This window comes from Colias croceus, chromosome 18 (genome assembly GCF_905220415.1).
Source record: "Colias croceus chromosome 18, ilColCroc2.1".
Taxonomy (NCBI): Eukaryota; Metazoa; Arthropoda; class Insecta; order Lepidoptera; family Pieridae; genus Colias; species Colias croceus.
In genome coordinates, this window is record NC_059554.1 from 6,318,899 (window position 1) to 6,336,258 (window position 17,360).

Consider the following 17,360-nt stretch of genomic DNA (forward strand, 5'->3'; position numbering starts at 1 on the left):
ATCATCAATTAAGTGTTTTTATTTTACAGAAAGATTAATAGGTATAGTGTTGGTTATGGTCAGTGTGACAACTAGATTAAAACAAATTTAGCGTGGCAGGAGAGTACAACAACCCTCTCAAAACACTGCACCTTTTTTGTAAACATTGACGTCAAACAAAAAGCCTTTGAAACGTTTACCATTATCTTTACAGATTTGTTAGAGGAATGTTCGTTACAGCCAAAGAAAGTGGAATTCTGTCAGACAATGGCCAACACTTTGTGTAATGGACCAAAATGGATAACATTGGTCAGGTTATCTCCAACGGAGGCAATAAAGAAGTCACTTTCAAATATTATTGTTTCGGCTTGTGCAACTGAAGTGACCACTTAACTTTATGGTGGCTACCAGCAAAAGGTTGTACAAAATGTTTTATGTTGCAACGTTTACTATTCAGTCTCTAAGCTATTCAAAGGTGATTATGAGTTCGCATTGTATAATTAGGTTTTTAAGGTACTTTGGACCTTGGGGTGATGCCAGATGGTGGGATTATTCCAAAATTTTTAATTAATGCATACCAATATTAAAGTTATGGTCAAAGCAATGATAAATAAAACTCCTCTGAAGATATCTGACTCGAACTTAAGATTATTAGAAATATACCTACTAGAAAAAAAAAATCAACTCCACATGTATTTTTTTGCATTCCAATCAATAATTATTTGTTCTGGTCATAAACTTCATTCATATCTATGTAAATCTAAAGAGTAAAGACTTAGATCTAGATAGATTTTTTGAGATATTATGTTTAACACATACCTATACATTTTCTAAGCATATGCACGAAATGTAAACAAAACATCTAAGTAGCATGATCGTTAAATAAAATGACCCATAAGTTACGTTTAAAAGCTTTTTGATTTGACTTTTCTGTGACAGATGGGCCAGTCTCTCGTTATGGTCACGCTTCTATTTTTTTCTTTGTACATATCATAATGTTATGGAGAAAAATGTTCAATTATACATGATTAACATTGAAGCATATTTTTAAACAGACGCACGCTATATTCATTAGCACCTACTTTTATTGCTCGCTGTAATATGTTAATTACAGTTAAAAGTTCAAAGAACTGGCATGGTGTCCTCTATCGTTTGGTAAATTGAGAGGACTTCGTTTTTCATTACCTATTTTATACACGTATTCCCAATCAATCAGTTGTTATATAGTAACAAATATTTATGTAGTATTATGTTGTCATGCAGATGTAGAATGTTTTGTAGTTAAAGCACTTCCGATTTCGCGACATCTTGGCACATGACTCATACTTCTGAGAAGCGTGACACACAATTTTATTATAATTGTATTATCTAACCACATAGTCTGAGACGAAAAATTATAAATTCCCAGCTCTATATTATTACTTCGTTCATTGATGAGTCTTTGTAGTACTATTAAATTATTACAATTTACAAGAATATGTTGATCTGTTTTTTAAACACATAGGAATACTGCACCACAACGATAATTTTAATCCGATGGCATAGCGTTCACATGGCTCTATACCTATTGGGAAATTTACAATTTAAAATTTCTTAGGAAAATTTATTGCAAAGTATAAAACGCTTTCTCTTTTATGATTCTGGCCTCAGATTCGCTAAAAGTTCTTTTTTGATTTTAGAAGTCTGAAGTATGCAACATAACAATGATAATAAAATGCAAGTAGGTACTTAATGAGAATATTCAAGAGTGTGATTATTATTAATCATGGCAGTTACCTGTTAAAGCCATATCTTTAAGGAAAAACCGGCGAAAACGTTTTTATTTTTCCTTATTAGATAATTATAAAAGGTACTTACTATAAAACATAGTCAGAGAGATCCTTAAAACAGTGTATAGTGGTTGATCTTAGTACTGTACAATTAGAACAAATTGTCCACATCCGGCTTTTATTGGTCGCAATATAACCGTTTAATAGGTGTCGGCTAACCGAACACATCTGCTCAGGCCAAGCTCAGGCACTACTTAACCACAATCATTTACGGGAGACAAATTGATGGGTCAGTGTTTTCATATCTTTACGATTTCTTTACAGAGATATTTGAAGCCATGGTGTCCATCATGGACAGTCCATGGTCTTATTTTAGTATTTCTGACCTTAAACACTCCAGAAAATTCTCTCTACTTTTGAAGGTAACACGATTTTTATTAGTTGTATCGTCATTACTCTACTTGTAGTATTAAAAAAAACTATATAAAAAAATTACGAAAAGCAGGTAAACCAAAAATTACGTCGTCAACGCCAACTATGTGGGAATTCCCAGGCGGACGTGCGTTCTTGGAAGTTAATATACAGCGCAGGAGAAATTTCACAAGCGCAATGTAGGTCAAGACAGCCGGACTTGAAGTTTTCGCCTCGGAAAGGTTAACATTGCTACCGGCGCGCCACCACCCGAGTCCGGTTTGGCTGTTGCGCAATTAATACTCATTTATCAGATCCTAAAAGATCAGTTGTTCTAGAACAGTCCCCCAAATAATAGCATCCATATTTTCCAACTACACTAGCATCACTCTATGACTCTACGAATATAATAGGATGACGATTATATCGCCTGTAGGTACATAACCAAACACTGTACAAATAGAGACCGATAAAGATAAGATAGGTACTTAATTATAAAACCAAAGACGTAATTTCCAACAAAATACCTGTAAATAGCTTGGCGAAATTTTATTATCATAAAACTTGAAAGAAAATTAGTGTCTGATTAAATAAGATTTGATTTGTAAGTACATATTTGCATCCTGGTACCAGCCAATGGATCCTTTAAATGCAACTAAGGTTTAGTAGTTGACTGAACAATTGTTTAATATTCAGCATTTTTAATTAATGCCTTGAAATTGCGCTAAACTAGAACAGTAGGAACTTGATAAAAGTATGAAATTATGATGTAACAAACTAAATTTATTTTGTAACAATTCTTCAAAATATGAAAAAGGAAGGAAATTTAGATACTATCTACCTAGCTACTTGGGATACTAAAACCTTAAAGGCTTTTACTCAATTAGTATCAGTTTCCTTATGCTGTATTATCATCGATATTCAGAAAACGAATCCGTGTAAGTGGAACAGCTGCCAGCGAGTTCGTGGAACTCCGTGGAGGGGGGCCTCATGACGTCAGAGCCGCGAGTGACGTCATCCACTCGTACGATTTATGACGTTTTCAAGGACTAGTTTTTTAACGAAATCGCTATTGGACCGATCGACAAATTTGATTTTGATAATAGAATTAAAACGATATTCAATCATACTTTAAAATTCTTGGCTAGTTACCCGGTTGCAAACTTAGGCCCTAAATTATTAACTTGAAAAATGTTATAACAGACCTATTCTTTCAGGGGAGTATTGTACCAAATACCAATAATTGTTGATTCACAAGTTATATTACATTAGTAGGTATATGTTTAAAAATCTAGGCAGTTAAGAAAAACACTAAACTAGCTAAGGTAACCGGAACTGCAACTTTCCATTCGCTAACCTTGAACACCAGAATTAGTGCTAAATAAACGCTTTATACCGATAGCAAAAGTTTTATCATAAACTGTTATCACTTCACAAGTAGCGCCATCTATCTTCAACTGTCAATATCATTTCACATCATCAAAAAATACGGTAGGTATTTTGAATTTTCTGAATAATAAATTACAATTCTCCATGAAAATGGGCTAATAAATTGCGCTAATAATTTCTAATTAGAATTAACTCAAAATTTTGCAAATGCATATTTGTGTAATAACTAGAAGAAAAAACTTTTTTATTGCATTTTATTGTTCAATATTTATCAAAGTAATAAGAAGAATATTTAAATTCAGTGTTGAGTTCATTCTTGTTGATTCAAAATTGCGGAAATATTTAAACGTGTTGGCTTGGCATTTGTTGTTGATAAGTGCAAAGGTTAAGAAGGCAGTTGACTGCATATTTGATGGGTTTAATTAATATTTTACAATGATGTTTAAAGGTTTATAAGTAAACTCACCACTGGTTTTGCATAGTCGTCGTTCTGGTATTCAAACATGGTAGCGAACATCAGACTATCGTCTTGCTCGCCGCTAAGAAGGTGATACGGCACCAGCTGAGACATGAAGACAGTTTTCACAACAAACGTTCCAAATCAATTCACCAATATCATTAATTAAGAAACCAATAAAAAATAGTCCGAATCGTGTAAACGCACTAACTGATAAGACGATGACTCATGAGTATCCAACGCATGTGATTGTATACACGTTCGCGTAGCTAGAATGTTTTATATCAGACTGACTCAACTCTCGCGGTAGCACCTCGTTTTGTGCGATTTCAACCGGCCAAACCGCGCACGCGCACTACTCTTCAAAACGAAAACGTAGCAAGCGACAACAATTTTAGCAATCCCACTGTTGATGCCAAAATATTCAAACTTTGATAGTTCATGATTCAAGGAATACTTTCAGAGTGACAATATCTTGGAATCGTTACAATTAACTACATATATATATCTTTCTGCATACCGTTTTGCCGAAACTTGATGTTAACAAATTTTGATGTTATCTACGAACTGAAAACGGGAAATTCCCAACATGTTCTTACTGTTCTGTGTTCCCAACAAACATTCGATTTTGATTTCAAAGAAACCAAGTCTCCAGTAGTTTCGTTTCAGTGTATCATATAAACAATAATAATACGCTAACACAATTAATTTGATATGGTAATGTGGGTCATGCGACTCATCCATTTGGTACAATGAATTTATAAACATCAGACTTCATAGTACCTATTTTCTATGCAAAAATGTGGATAAAAATGTATTTTCCTTAAGTGTATAATGTGTAATTATTATAAACATCTATTTATTCTAGATTGGAACAAAGAAAGTAAAACCAAAAGGAGCGTGATAAAAAAAAGTCGGTTAGAGGAGCGTGGAGCCATTCAGTCTGATTAAATCGTACGATAGCCAAGTACTTTTCAATAACAATGAGCCAACGTTTTCCACGTAACAGTGCTTAGAAAGATAACATACTGTAATAACTGCATATCTTTACCAAGTAAAGCATCTATTTCCGATGAATGAGGAAGTAAACCCCTGTTAAATTTTTCCTCCTGCAGGCAATTTACTTTAAACTGTAAATATAATTTTCATACTTGACAATTGACATTTTGGCAATAAATGCTTAATGTACTTTGACTATTTATTTGCATTATTCATCTTCAATCGTTTTAGAAAACAATTTTTATATTCTAAAAGTCAGGAGCTCTTTTTTATGACAAATCTGATAATCTGGAAAAATTTGTTCACTTTGGACAACTTCTCAATTTGAACAATGAAGTGTTTTTTTTTTTTTTTCATAAAATAACATCCTCATAAAACATTTCTGTCACAATTATAAAATTATTAATACTTAAATACTAAACATGCATCTTGTAAAAAAGTTACACGAAAGACAAATGTGTATGCCAGTATGTTTCATAGCGCGTTGCTACGATGCTTCTATATGATTCCTATAATTTTTCTGTCTGGAGATAGATAGACTGATTTTGGCAAAAGGTCTCATTCCTGTGGGAAAATCCGTTATTTGAATTCATATTTGAATCACTCCCAATTTTATTAATTGAACTTTAAAACAGCCTAAAGAGTATGGAATTAGGTAAGATTAGAAAAAAAAGTTATATTATATTGATAAGATATGTGCCAAGTCGTGTTCAAAAAAAATATATTTCCCCACACAAATGAAAACGTGATACATACAAAATTTTGTTCACCCACTCATTCTCCAGCAAAATTAGGGCTCAAGCACCACTCCAACTACAATTCCCAGAACTTGATATCTAGTTTATGGAATGTAATATCAATAACAAAACCATAGAGTATGTAAACAAAGTCAATAAGTTCAAGGGCAGCTCAGTAGACGGTCACGCGATGTACCCTCGTTTCCAGCTAGCGGTGTGATCATAGGCGATAATAAAACGTGTACTATCCGTAACCATGGCAACTGAGTAGGAGAAATAACAAATTGATATGTTTATTGGTTGGTTAATCCAAGGGTTAATCAAATGGTAGCTAGGGAGTAGCGATTTTATAGCATAGGTCACGAGATATTATAATACCCTTAATAATACTTATGATGGTGACCTGATGCTGACCACGATCCTCAGACATGAGGGACCGACAAGAGAGAGAGAAATAATACCTATATTGAGTTGATATTGAGTAATGACGATACTTTGGCAATATGTACTATGCACCACGTCATGTTATCCAATAAATCGGTGTGCATTAAATATCATATCATGGTATAATATTATGACAACTATTGGCTAATTAAGGCAAGCCTTAGGTTTTCTTACCTTTTCTTGTCTCGTAAAATAAAATGTCGATTACTGTGAAAAATAACTTTTAAATAGTAGACAAAAATAATAGATAATTAATTTTGTCAATAATGCCACGCGTTTAAGTACTTAAAGAAGAAAAGTTTCTGTGTTTTTTCATGAAACTTTTTCTATTTGCAATATTTCCAAATACATACAATTTTTTTTTTAGCAAAACACACATTATTCCCATTCTCATCACAATAATATGTTAATGAGGTTTCAATCTCAGTCCTCAAAATAATATTGTAACATATAAGTACATAAATATCGCAGCTATTATATTGAAAAGGAAAATTATCCTTGTTATTAGCCGCAAATATAAGATAGCGTTGTTTGTATAATGTTCATGTGGTTTGAGCAAGATGTTTTAATTTGTTTACTAGGTATAAGTAAACTAATTTTCGTCCCGGAAAATGTCAAGGCGAACGTTAGTCTGATAAAGACATGCGTTTTTATCATTTACTAGCGGTCCGCCCCGGCTTCGCCCGTGGTACATATTTACGTTTTCTCTACATATAAAGGCTGGTTCACACTTTGATTAGTGTGAGTGCAGGTGATTAGTGCGAGTGCAGGTGTGTAGTGCGAGTAGTGTCCAATTCAACTGCGAGTGCAGGTGATTAGTGGGAGTGCAGGTCAATGGTGCAATTCGCGACGCTACACACTACGCTAAACACTAAACACTAAACACTCGTGTCCAGACGTGTTTAGGCAGGCACACTGCGAGTGAGGGGGAAGGGAGGGCGCGCGGGACGTGGCTACTCGCAGTCCACTCGCAAAAAAATAGAACACGCTTCTATTCACTTTACTACACAGCCTACTAAACACTTGCACTAAACAGTCGCTGTCCACACGTAGTTACTAAACACCTGCACTAATCACCTGCACTCGCACTAATCAAAGTGTGAACCAGCCATAAGAACCATCCTCGTACTTCAAGGAATATAATAAAAAAAGAATTAACGAAATCGGTTCAGTTGTTCAACACATTTTGCGATTCATTTTTATATTATAAAGATTAGTAATTAGTAATTACTTATTTTAATAACTATCTCCTTATTGAAAAAAAATAATACAAAAAAATACTTAGACAACTTAAATATATTTTTTGTCAATTTGTTGATTTTTTTTGTTTTAAATTTAACAACAACGTAGGTACCTATTGTAATAAACAAGAATGTGCATTCGAAAAGGAAAATTTTTTCTTGTTTTTACAATTTACAATGAAAAATACAACAATTGGCACAGATCCAAACACGAAGTATCGTTTTCTTTATTACTCTGACCTTGAAAAAATGATTGTCAACTAGTGTTGGCTATAAAAACAGTCCACTCATAAAGAGTTAGTGCAAACGTATGAAAATTGAAAAAAAAAATTAAACCCAAAACTATTTTCAAGTATTTTTATGCTTTTATAAAACAAATTATCACCAGCCAATTGGCTTAAAGCTGGGATTGAAAATGCTGTGTGGCCTATGCGCATGCGCACGTCGCGAGTTTTCCACGAATGTGTGACGTCAGTAACCTCGGTCCACAGACCTCGGTCAATGCCTGCTTGTATACATTTTCCTGTTATTAAACTAATGTGAGGCAAATGAGGGGTACAGAATCAAAGGCAGCTATATCCACCTAGGCATTTTTTTCATAAAGCAGAAAAAACGTCTTATTTTATTTTTACTGTAGAAATACGTGTAAAAAAAGCCTTAAAAAAGTATTAGGAATGTTGGTACCACTGAACAACACACACCCATAAACCAATCCAAATTAAAACTTTTACGCGATAATTTTAAAATCACTTAGCTGTATTTGATACCAACAAAAGGATTTAGCTGTCTTTGAATCTGATTGTAATGGATATAGCTGTTTTTGATACCAATTCTTTGGTGATGACGTCACAGGAATAGTGATGTGCAGTTATACTTTATCTAAGGATTTTCTATCCAAAATGAAATGAAAATATGCATTCGTTATTATCACGTCGATTGCTTAAAAATTGATACCGAATTATAATCCTACTAATATTATAAAGGCAAAAGTTTGTGGATGGATGGATGTTTGTTACTCTTTCACGCGAAAACTACTGAACAGATTACGATGAAATTTGGTATGTAGGTAGCTGAAGACCCAGAATAATACATAGGGGGTAAGGTAGGTGTAGGGCAGGTATAGGGTAGGTGTAGCGTAGGTGTTGGATTGATTACTGGACAAGACGACGTCTGCCGGGTCAGCTAGTTGAGTAAATAAAAGAACATTTTTATAAAATCATTTTTATTATGAATTAAATTTTATATACTTAAATTCTCTCCTTCTTCTTGAACTTCACATAGATCTTCTACAGTATCGTTCTCTTCAACTCCCCTTTCTTCTAATAGCCGCAGCTCATCTTCGTCTAAATGATTCAATACGGCGTGAAAATATCTTAAATGTGCCAGGTTTTTCCAAGAGTCACCGTAGTGTTTTTGAAGCAAGTTTCTGACATCTCGCAACTTTAATGGATTCACTTGTATGCCGCTAGGAATTATTGTTGGTCGTATATCCTCAGCTTTTTTGCCTGGTTTACACAAACTTTTGGGGTTTCCCGTGTCAGAATTGTAATATAATTCACCACGTACCAACACACTTCCTTGTTTTTTGGATCTTCGAAGAATAAATCTTTTGCACTGAGAAATCTTGAAGTGAATTTGAGCCGGTGTTTTAACAATACTATTTATTGAACTTTTCCAGTCAAGCACGGGTATATCACGTAGTTGCGTGACTGTAGAGTGTTCACTGATTACAGCGATGTACTCTTCTGGCGATGTGATTACCTCAAGTTTTCGGATTTGTTTTTCAATATTCCCGAAAACTCTATCAGGAGGCATGAAAGAATGGCCTGTGATGGGAAACACTAGTTCCATTTTTTTTACATGACGGTTTTCTAAAAGCCATCGCATGCACATGGAAATCATTATATAATTTTTATTTTGGCCAGCACATCCATCTGCCACTAAACGGACGTGGGTTACATCAGTTAGGTCAGTTTTGTTGAGCCTATCATATACAGCAGAAGCAATTTGGTTTGAACCTTTAGCATATTCATTTTCTGTCCAGATGTATGCATATGTAGTGTTTTTATTTAAAGGATCTTTCGATGATCCTTGGACTATTGTAAAATTATACAAATACAGCTGCCTGCTGTAATAACAGCTCTGGTCGGGCACTTTCGGAAGTACTAAATTCTTTTGGCAATCGAATGAGAATGTAATCATTTGCCCTTCTTTTTCCCTTAGTAGTTTAAAAAATGCTTGTGCTCTTAATTTGTGTATCCTTTTCTCTATCATCAGTAGGTTTTTCTTTGATGTATCATTTTCGTTTTTCAATTTTTCTTGAAGTTCAAGGCATTTCGAGCACACATCCGTCCTTGGACTCCCAAAACCAAGATTAAAATCCTGATTAAAGATAGATCTAAAGTAAGATGATTTGACTGGGCTGTTTGGATGTGCTTGTTTAAAAAGTTTATATATTTTTTTAATATTGAGCTCACTAGGTAGGTATTTACGTTGCTGCGATGATCCTCTGCAATAATGTGCTTCAACGCAATTCAAAGACTTTAAAAAACTATGAACTGATTGTCTTTGTGCTGCAAACTTTTGTGTCTTACGGTCACCGCCTCTTTTCTCTGTAGGAACCCGACCAGATTCAAAGAAGTTTTGCATGACGAACTGAACACGATACTTCGTTATCCCAAGTGTATTTAGAAATACTTTCTGGCAAACTGGAATGGCTTTCTTAAGTGATTTTGCGTAAATTGCATATTTTATCGAAAAAGCTCTGCTTTTTCTTACGTTTTTTACAGGCCGTTTTCTGGCTGTTTTTTTTACCGAACAGCACTTCAATATTAACGCATCTTGATGTTGTTTGTTGGGTTTTGAGTAAAACGATCTGTGAAAATGCACTAGATCTAGTATTTTCAATTGTTTACACGCAAATGATTTTGTGTTATGATTGCAGGTTATGTTTTCAGGCAAAGATGGCGACGAGTACCTGTGAAACAAAACAAACGTAACCATTACTGTTTTAGCCTATTCAATTTTCATTAAGATGAAATACTTGCAAAACAAATAGCGACGCCTATATCTCTTACGGTGTGGGCAGAGCGTCACCGATCTCATAGATAGTTTATACGACGTCTGACAAAGTTTTGAAGGTAGGAAGGTGGAAGTTTATTGCTTAAAGTATATTCGTTCAGAACGTGTCGCGGCGACGGCTTCCTTTGACAAGCGCCGGCACGCGCCTAGGCAGCAGGTACAAAGAGCGATCGCTTCAGGCTGAACGTACTTTAATTATAGGTTGTCAGCTTATCGCCTAAATTCCAATACACTATAATCCCCGGGACCCTTAATGGAATGGACCCATCTATTGATAGAAATCGAACTGAACAACATTAAACTTATAGGTAATGTTAAACCTAGAATATATACCTCTTCCATCTATTCTTTAAAAAATTGTATCTTTTGTTAAAAATTCTATCGAACTCCATCGGATTAAGTACATCACTAGACTAGGCTTACCTGTCAATTTTCGCTTTGTTCGCCTTCCATTTCTCCGGCTGTCTTTTGCGCTTTCTTCCTTTCCCTGGCAATGCTTCTATTACAGGCACTTCCATTACACGTTTAACTAGTCGTATAACACGTTTTTAGTAAGAAAACTATGCAAAATCCTATTTAATTTCGATAAAAATCACACCCACGCAAACACGGTTCAGTATGAAATCCGCCATCTTGTCATTACGAAAATGGATGCCTGTGATTGGCCGAGCTCAATTCTAGCTGTGTTCGTTTCCAAACCCTGTGGATTTAGCTGACTTTGATTCTAAACCGATTCTTTAAACGGGAATTTGGCTGGGATTTAGCTGTTTTAGGTACCAAACAATTTTGTGAACTTATGTGGAATAGTATGAAGAATAAGATGGCATTCACAGTTTAAAAAATGACTTGTTGTGGATATAGCTGCCTTTGATTCTATACCCCTCAAATTTTAAGTGCTTTTTTTTCATACTGTTAAGTCTTTCTATGTCATAAAATATTAAATAATATTACGAAAATACTGATTAAAGTGCTTATTGACAAAATCAGATATAGATAGAGCCCAACAGTAGGAAAGTTAAATTTATTAAGAGTCATCAACATCTATTTACTACTTTGGTTTCTCTTTACTGCCATTTAGGTCCTGTCGACTTGCTTGCTAGCTTGACTAGATGGATGGGATACCTAAAGTTAAATGAACCCTCAAGTGAATTTTTATATCATGCCTAAACCATATAATAATAATTGATTCAATATGTACTAAAAATGTTTCAATACAGCCAGGTGATATTGACGGTACTTAATGCATTTATTGAAAATACAAGTACATACATTATTAAAGAAAAATAAATGTAAACCAACTTTTGTTTGAATACCATACATATTCTCATATCATATTATATGTACAACATGTACTGCACACCTGTTTTCTTTAACAAAAACATTTACTGTAATTGTTTTAAAAGTTATAATATTATCATAATATTTCAGTTAGTTTGATATTGTTCGGATTATGATGTAATGCTATAGGTACCTTTACTACTAATTCCAACTTAATTTTCAATAAAATAAAAAACAATATTTTATACTTTATAGCATAGTTCTCACACTCGCTAGATTCCTTTTTATTGTAAACTAGCTGTGCACTGCGGCTTTACCCGCATTGCTCTTCTCCTGTTGGTCTTAGTGTGATGATATAATATAGCCTATAGCCTTTCTGATAAATGGGCCTTATAACATTAGAAAAGGCCTTATAACATTAGGAAAGAATTTTTAAAATTGGACCAGTAGTTTCTGAAGTTAGCATGTTCAAACAAACAAACAAACTCTTCAGCTTTATAATATTAGTATAGTATAGATTATTACATGCGTTATTGAGACACATTTTAACAAAAAATGCAAAATATAATAGTTAATATTTATTATTTTTTGAAGTGTGTGTGAATAGTGAAAATGCTTACATCATATCCAATTTTAAGAATAGAATTATTATTGTACTTAGAATGGAAATAAATAAATCTTATCAGATAAGATATAACAGGATTTCAACAAAACATATGAGATAATAATTTTATCAACTTTTTACTGCTATATAAATACATATTATATTCACATTGTTTTAAACATAACTCAAAATGTGAACACTCTTTATTCCATACAAAAGGAACTAGAATGTTTTAGTTCATCTTTTTTTTTTATTCTTTTCTGTATTCCCTTTAAATAAGAAATCAAACTAAAATATCATTGAAAGATTAGTTATTAGTTTGTAAAACTAAGCAATAGTAATTTCAAAGTTTTCACACAACTTGCCCGTAAGATACCCAAATGTGTTTAAATCATTATGTTGCCAACATACCTAATGAATAATGAACATATAGAATTAAGATCTTTCGGGACTATACAGCCAATATAGGACTTAATAATATAAAACAATATGATAATTGACAGTACTAAAAACAACTTTATTTCTCGACCATAGAATCATACAGTAAACAAATATGATGCTCCCAAACTTGAATATATTGTGGTGTTTGCAAAAAATCCAATAAGTATGAACTGATTTAACGGAGCTGTTATCTCAGAATGACCTAAAATATAAGGTACTTAAGTATTTTTAGTTAACTAATGGAGATTCAGATATATGACCCCACTTAAGTTTAATAAAGATCTTATCAAATATTCAATAACATCATCAAATAAGTTGCAGCAATACAAAAATAAGTTAACTTTAGCAACTTCAATCTAAATTACTACAGGTATTATTGCGTCATATTTTGCGCGATTATATCCAAACTGCAAGACCATAAACTTATATCAATTTTAAATTTCGAATTATAATATTATTGTACCTACCTAGGTACTTACCTACGTCCTTATAATAAAAAATTTAAAAGTTGAAGAGTTGAGAACGGAAAATCTCCAATGATATTTCCATTTTAGTTAAATGACAAAAGCAAACTTCAAAATAAAAACTTTCGAACTTACCGTGAGTAGGGACCTCGAAGATCGAGCTGATGATATAAATTCATTTGTTGATGATCCTTGGGATGATTGACTATCACTTGAAAAGTCTGAATGGTTAGAATGACTGTCACTCATTTCCAGCTTCATCGTCATAACGTCCTTAATTTCTCTTAAGTTCTAAGTGCAACATAAACACAATTTACGTAATTTATTATCACTGCGTAGTAGTTTTTAGCTCCTAACAATCTAAATGACAGTTCATTGATGACATAAACATCAAAATATTAAAACGCGCTGAAGAAATCACAAACGAACAAGAACACAACAATGATGAGTCATCAATGCAGTTTGTGCGATGAGTCGATGACGTCGTCGTCTCTTTGGGGATGCCCTTCTCCTGAGAATTTCTTAATGCGGCATAACAAAATGACTTAACCGCCCAAGTTTACTATGAATGTTAACACTTTTTTGTAATGCTATCCAACTTTGGCCTTAACCATTATTTTAGGAGTGATCTCATCGCCTATAAATAGAATTTTAGCGTCATTTTTAGCCAATGAGAGGCTCTCTTCTGCATGACGTCACGTTTACTATTCGCGAAAGGCCGAGATGTTGATACGAGATAGCTTTATGGTAATCTATGTGTGAGAGACCAGGACAAGAAGTGGAGTAGGTATTAACTTTTGTATAATATATTGTATGTATTTCACTATTTTAATTAATGATATGTACCTAAATAATCTTAACTTCTTTTCATTAGGTTTATACATAAATATTGTGTCATCGACATAATGTTATAATAAAACATAATAAAAGCTCACCAATAATAAATAAGTATATGTTTAATAACTTTACAAAAATATGTGCAGGTAATAAATAAACTATAAAGGTGAATTATAATATAACAAATTAATAATAATTTTAATATTGGAATGTTATGTATTATGGGAAGACTAGAATAGAAGAATTTTGTGAAATGGATTGCACGCAATTATTTTATGACATCTGTCACCCTGCGTGGTGTCAAAATATAATTCATAAATTCAAACTTCAAAGTAGGTAGGTAGTACCTAGGTACTTTTAATACGAAAGTTGAAACTGTAAAGCATGTTTATGTTGTTTTACACGTATATTTCAATAATTTAGAGGCAAAAAATTAATCAATATCTAATAAAGTCATTCGAAAATTATTAATTTACTTTAACATAACATTGAACAATGTATAAATATAGAGAATTATAAAAAGAAGAGTAATATTTCATTAGACAATAAAACTAAGGCTGTACTGTACGCACTATGTCGTCTGGTAAAAAGTGTAAGCACTGTGGATCGTCTGAAATAGAAGTAGATCCTGCCCGAGGCGATGCAGTATGCACAAACTGCGGTTCTGTGTTGGAAGACAGCATTATTGTTGCCGACATAGAGTTTACAGAAACAGCACATGGCGGAGCCTCGGTTATTGGACAATTCGTTTCAGCAGATTCTAAAGGAGGAGCATCTGGGTTTGGAAGGGGTAAGTTTTACAAATAATTTCAATTTATTCTCGTCTTCATGTCGCCTTCAGTAATTATTTTGTAGGTACAAGAATTTAATTACCTGTAAGTTCATTAAAACAAATCGGTCTAGTACTTTGAAATAAATTTTTGTAATCGCTGTTATGTGTAGTATACTATTTTTAACAATATACTGGAATGCTTCCTCATTATGAGAAAAAATAATAAATGATACTATACTCCTACACCTTATATTAAAAAAAACATTAACATATTTTTAAATTAAATATTTTACTGTGTAATTTAGATATTTTATTATATATATTTTACTTCAGCATACAGTTCAGGCATTGGACAAGAGTCAAGAGAAGTTACAATACGTAAAGCCAGAGATGGGATCACAGCTTTAAGCCAACAGCTACGTCTCAATCCACAGTGCATTGACATAGCTTGTAACTTTTTCAAAATGGCTCTGATGCGGCATTTAACAATTGGAAGACCTGCTGCCCACACTCAGGCAGCTTGTGTGTACATGACCTGTAGAACAGAGGGAACTGCACGTATCCTTTTTTTAAATCAGACAATAAATAGAATTTTTAAAATTTTTATGAATTAATAACTATAGCTTTTAAATGTATACTCGATCCTCTGATATCATGTTGACATTCTGATTGATAATTTATAATTATATATTGATAAGTATTGAAAATTATTTGATGACTTATTACTAGGTTTACGCCCGTGGCTTCGCCTGCGCAGTCAAAGAAAAACCCGCATAGTTCGCGTTGCCGTGGGATTTCCGGGATTGCGTCATTTTCCCGGGATAAAAAGTAGCCTATGTCCTTTCTCGGGTATCAAAATATATCCATACCAAATTTTATGACAATTGGTTCAGTAGTTTAGGCGTGATTGAGTAACAGACAGACAGACAGAGTTACTTTCGCATTTATAATATTAGTATGGATATTCAATTATTGTGTATTTCAGTTTGAATTGAACAGGCCATTTTTTATTTATATATGAACTAGCGCCTCGGCTTGCCCCTGGTACTTCGCCCGTGGTACATATTTCGCATTAAGGGGTAGCTTATGTTCTTTTTCAGAGTCTTAAGATTGTCTGTACCAAATTTTATCAAAATTGGTTGAGAGGTTTAAGCGGGAAAGCGTAACAGATAGTGTATTACACCTAATTTAATTTTTTTACAGCACATGCCATAACATATCATATAAATTATAAAACATCATTTCCATTATGAGAATTATACCCATATTATGTAATTATATTATACAGAGTACCTTAATGATTTAAGTTGACAATAATTCTATTTAACCAACAGTACAGATCTTTTGATAGATATAAGTGATGCACTACAGATATGCTGTTATCAATTAGGCCGTACTTACTTCAAGTTGTCCAGGGCCTTGTGCATCAACATTCCTCCAACTGGTGAGTAGATAATTTATTTACTAATACTATACTTAGATACTATTGAAAATATGATTTAACTAGCGTACCTTTGTGTACCTCACATTTCACACATGGACCAAAGTAGGGTAAAACAATATATTTCTAATACATGTATTATTCATGTACATAGGAAACAGCGATGCTAAGTATTGGTCCGGGAGCCAGAAGCAGATTTTATGACCAAGTTCCTCTCAAGCGGTAATTAGTAAAATGCATCAAAGTATAGTATTATGAAGCCTCGTGAACGTCAGCTGGAGCTCGGTTGGGGGGATGAGCGGTTGTAGCCTCCCACGCACGTAAGAAAAAAAAGTATATTCATTCATTTCCTCTCAGTTAAAAATTTGTCAAATTGTAGCTTACCCAATATCTCAACAAAAAATAATAATCAGCTGGTTACAGCATGGTGTATTATACGTCAGCTGGTGTCTCGAATATAATGAGACATTAACAAAATCATCGAGATACGTGGAATTCCATCAACATAAGTCCCCGTAAAAGATAAGTAATAACTTTATTAATTATATATTATACTATTATTGTTTTAATAATTATAGTTAACTAATGTTTTTAGTGGGTTATTTCATATTTGTTACACTTTTAGGTAGTTATGTGAATTTGATGATATGATAGTTATTTTTAAATGCAGTTTATAATATTTGTAAAAACATGTTTACCGATGTGGCTGAATGTACGTAGTACCCCGATCATGCGCACAACTAACCACCTCCAAGTACCTTATTACTGTCCATATTATGCTAGCGTGTGTTGCTTGAATTTTTAAAAATAACGATAATAATTAAAGATACGTCATTTCATCTCAGATGAAAATTTGTGAGCTGATTGTTAATATACTGATGCGATAAATAAAAAAAATCAGCTAGCAATAATTCGAGGAAAACCTAGTAAGTTGATGCATATAAATTGGCAATAGATGCTTCTGTCTAACTCCTATGTAATAACTTTCAAAGTATCAGCTGACGGTTTTTCCACCA

General features: G+C 33.3%; 3 protein-coding genes across 4 annotated transcripts in view; 1 reads left to right on the forward strand and 2 right to left on the reverse strand.

Annotated features, from left to right (window-relative positions):
• Positions 1-13,844, reverse strand: part of LOC123699992 (transcription factor kayak, isoforms D/sro) — a 35,529-nt gene extending 21,685 nt beyond the window's left edge. The window contains exon 1 of one of the 2 annotated variants that reach the window (XM_045647070.1): positions 13,430-13,844. In XM_045647070.1, coding sequence (XP_045503026.1) covers positions 13,430-13,561 — 132 coding nt within the window. In that variant the 5' untranslated portion in view covers positions 13,562-13,844. Of the gene's footprint in view, positions 1-4,014; positions 4,305-13,429 lie in introns of those variants that run through there. The other variant, XM_045647071.1, reaches the window with a different exon arrangement.
• Positions 8,306-11,389, reverse strand: LOC123699991. Its single transcript, XM_045647069.1, has 2 exons — positions 10,931-11,389; positions 8,306-10,403 (listed from the first exon to the last, which is right to left on the reverse strand). The coding sequence occupies exons 1-2, from the start codon at positions 11,023-11,025 to the stop codon at positions 8,666-8,668; spliced, it is 1,833 nt and encodes a 610-aa protein (XP_045503025.1). The 5' UTR covers positions 11,026-11,389; the 3' UTR covers positions 8,306-8,665.
• Positions 13,845-14,485: 641 nt separating the features above from the next.
• LOC123699733 (transcription factor IIIB 90 kDa subunit) overlaps positions 14,486-17,360 on the forward strand; it is a 28,674-nt gene continuing 25,799 nt past the window's right edge. Inside the window, exons 1-3 of the mRNA XM_045646746.1 lie at positions 14,486-14,921; positions 15,237-15,461; positions 16,243-16,347. Coding sequence (XP_045502702.1) covers positions 14,705-14,921; positions 15,237-15,461; positions 16,243-16,347 — 547 coding nt within the window. The 5' untranslated portion in view covers positions 14,486-14,704. The remainder of the gene's footprint in view (positions 14,922-15,236; positions 15,462-16,242; positions 16,348-17,360) is intronic.

Coding starts and splice junctions, on each gene's coding strand:
- LOC123699991 (XM_045647069.1), bottom strand. CDS start 11,025: ATGGAAGTGCCTGTAATAGAAGCATTGCCAGGGAAAGGAAGAAAGCGC. Junction 10,404..10,930: donor AACAAAGCGAAAATTGACAG/GTAAGCCTAGTC, acceptor TTTGTTTCACAG/GTACTCGTCGCCATCTTTGC.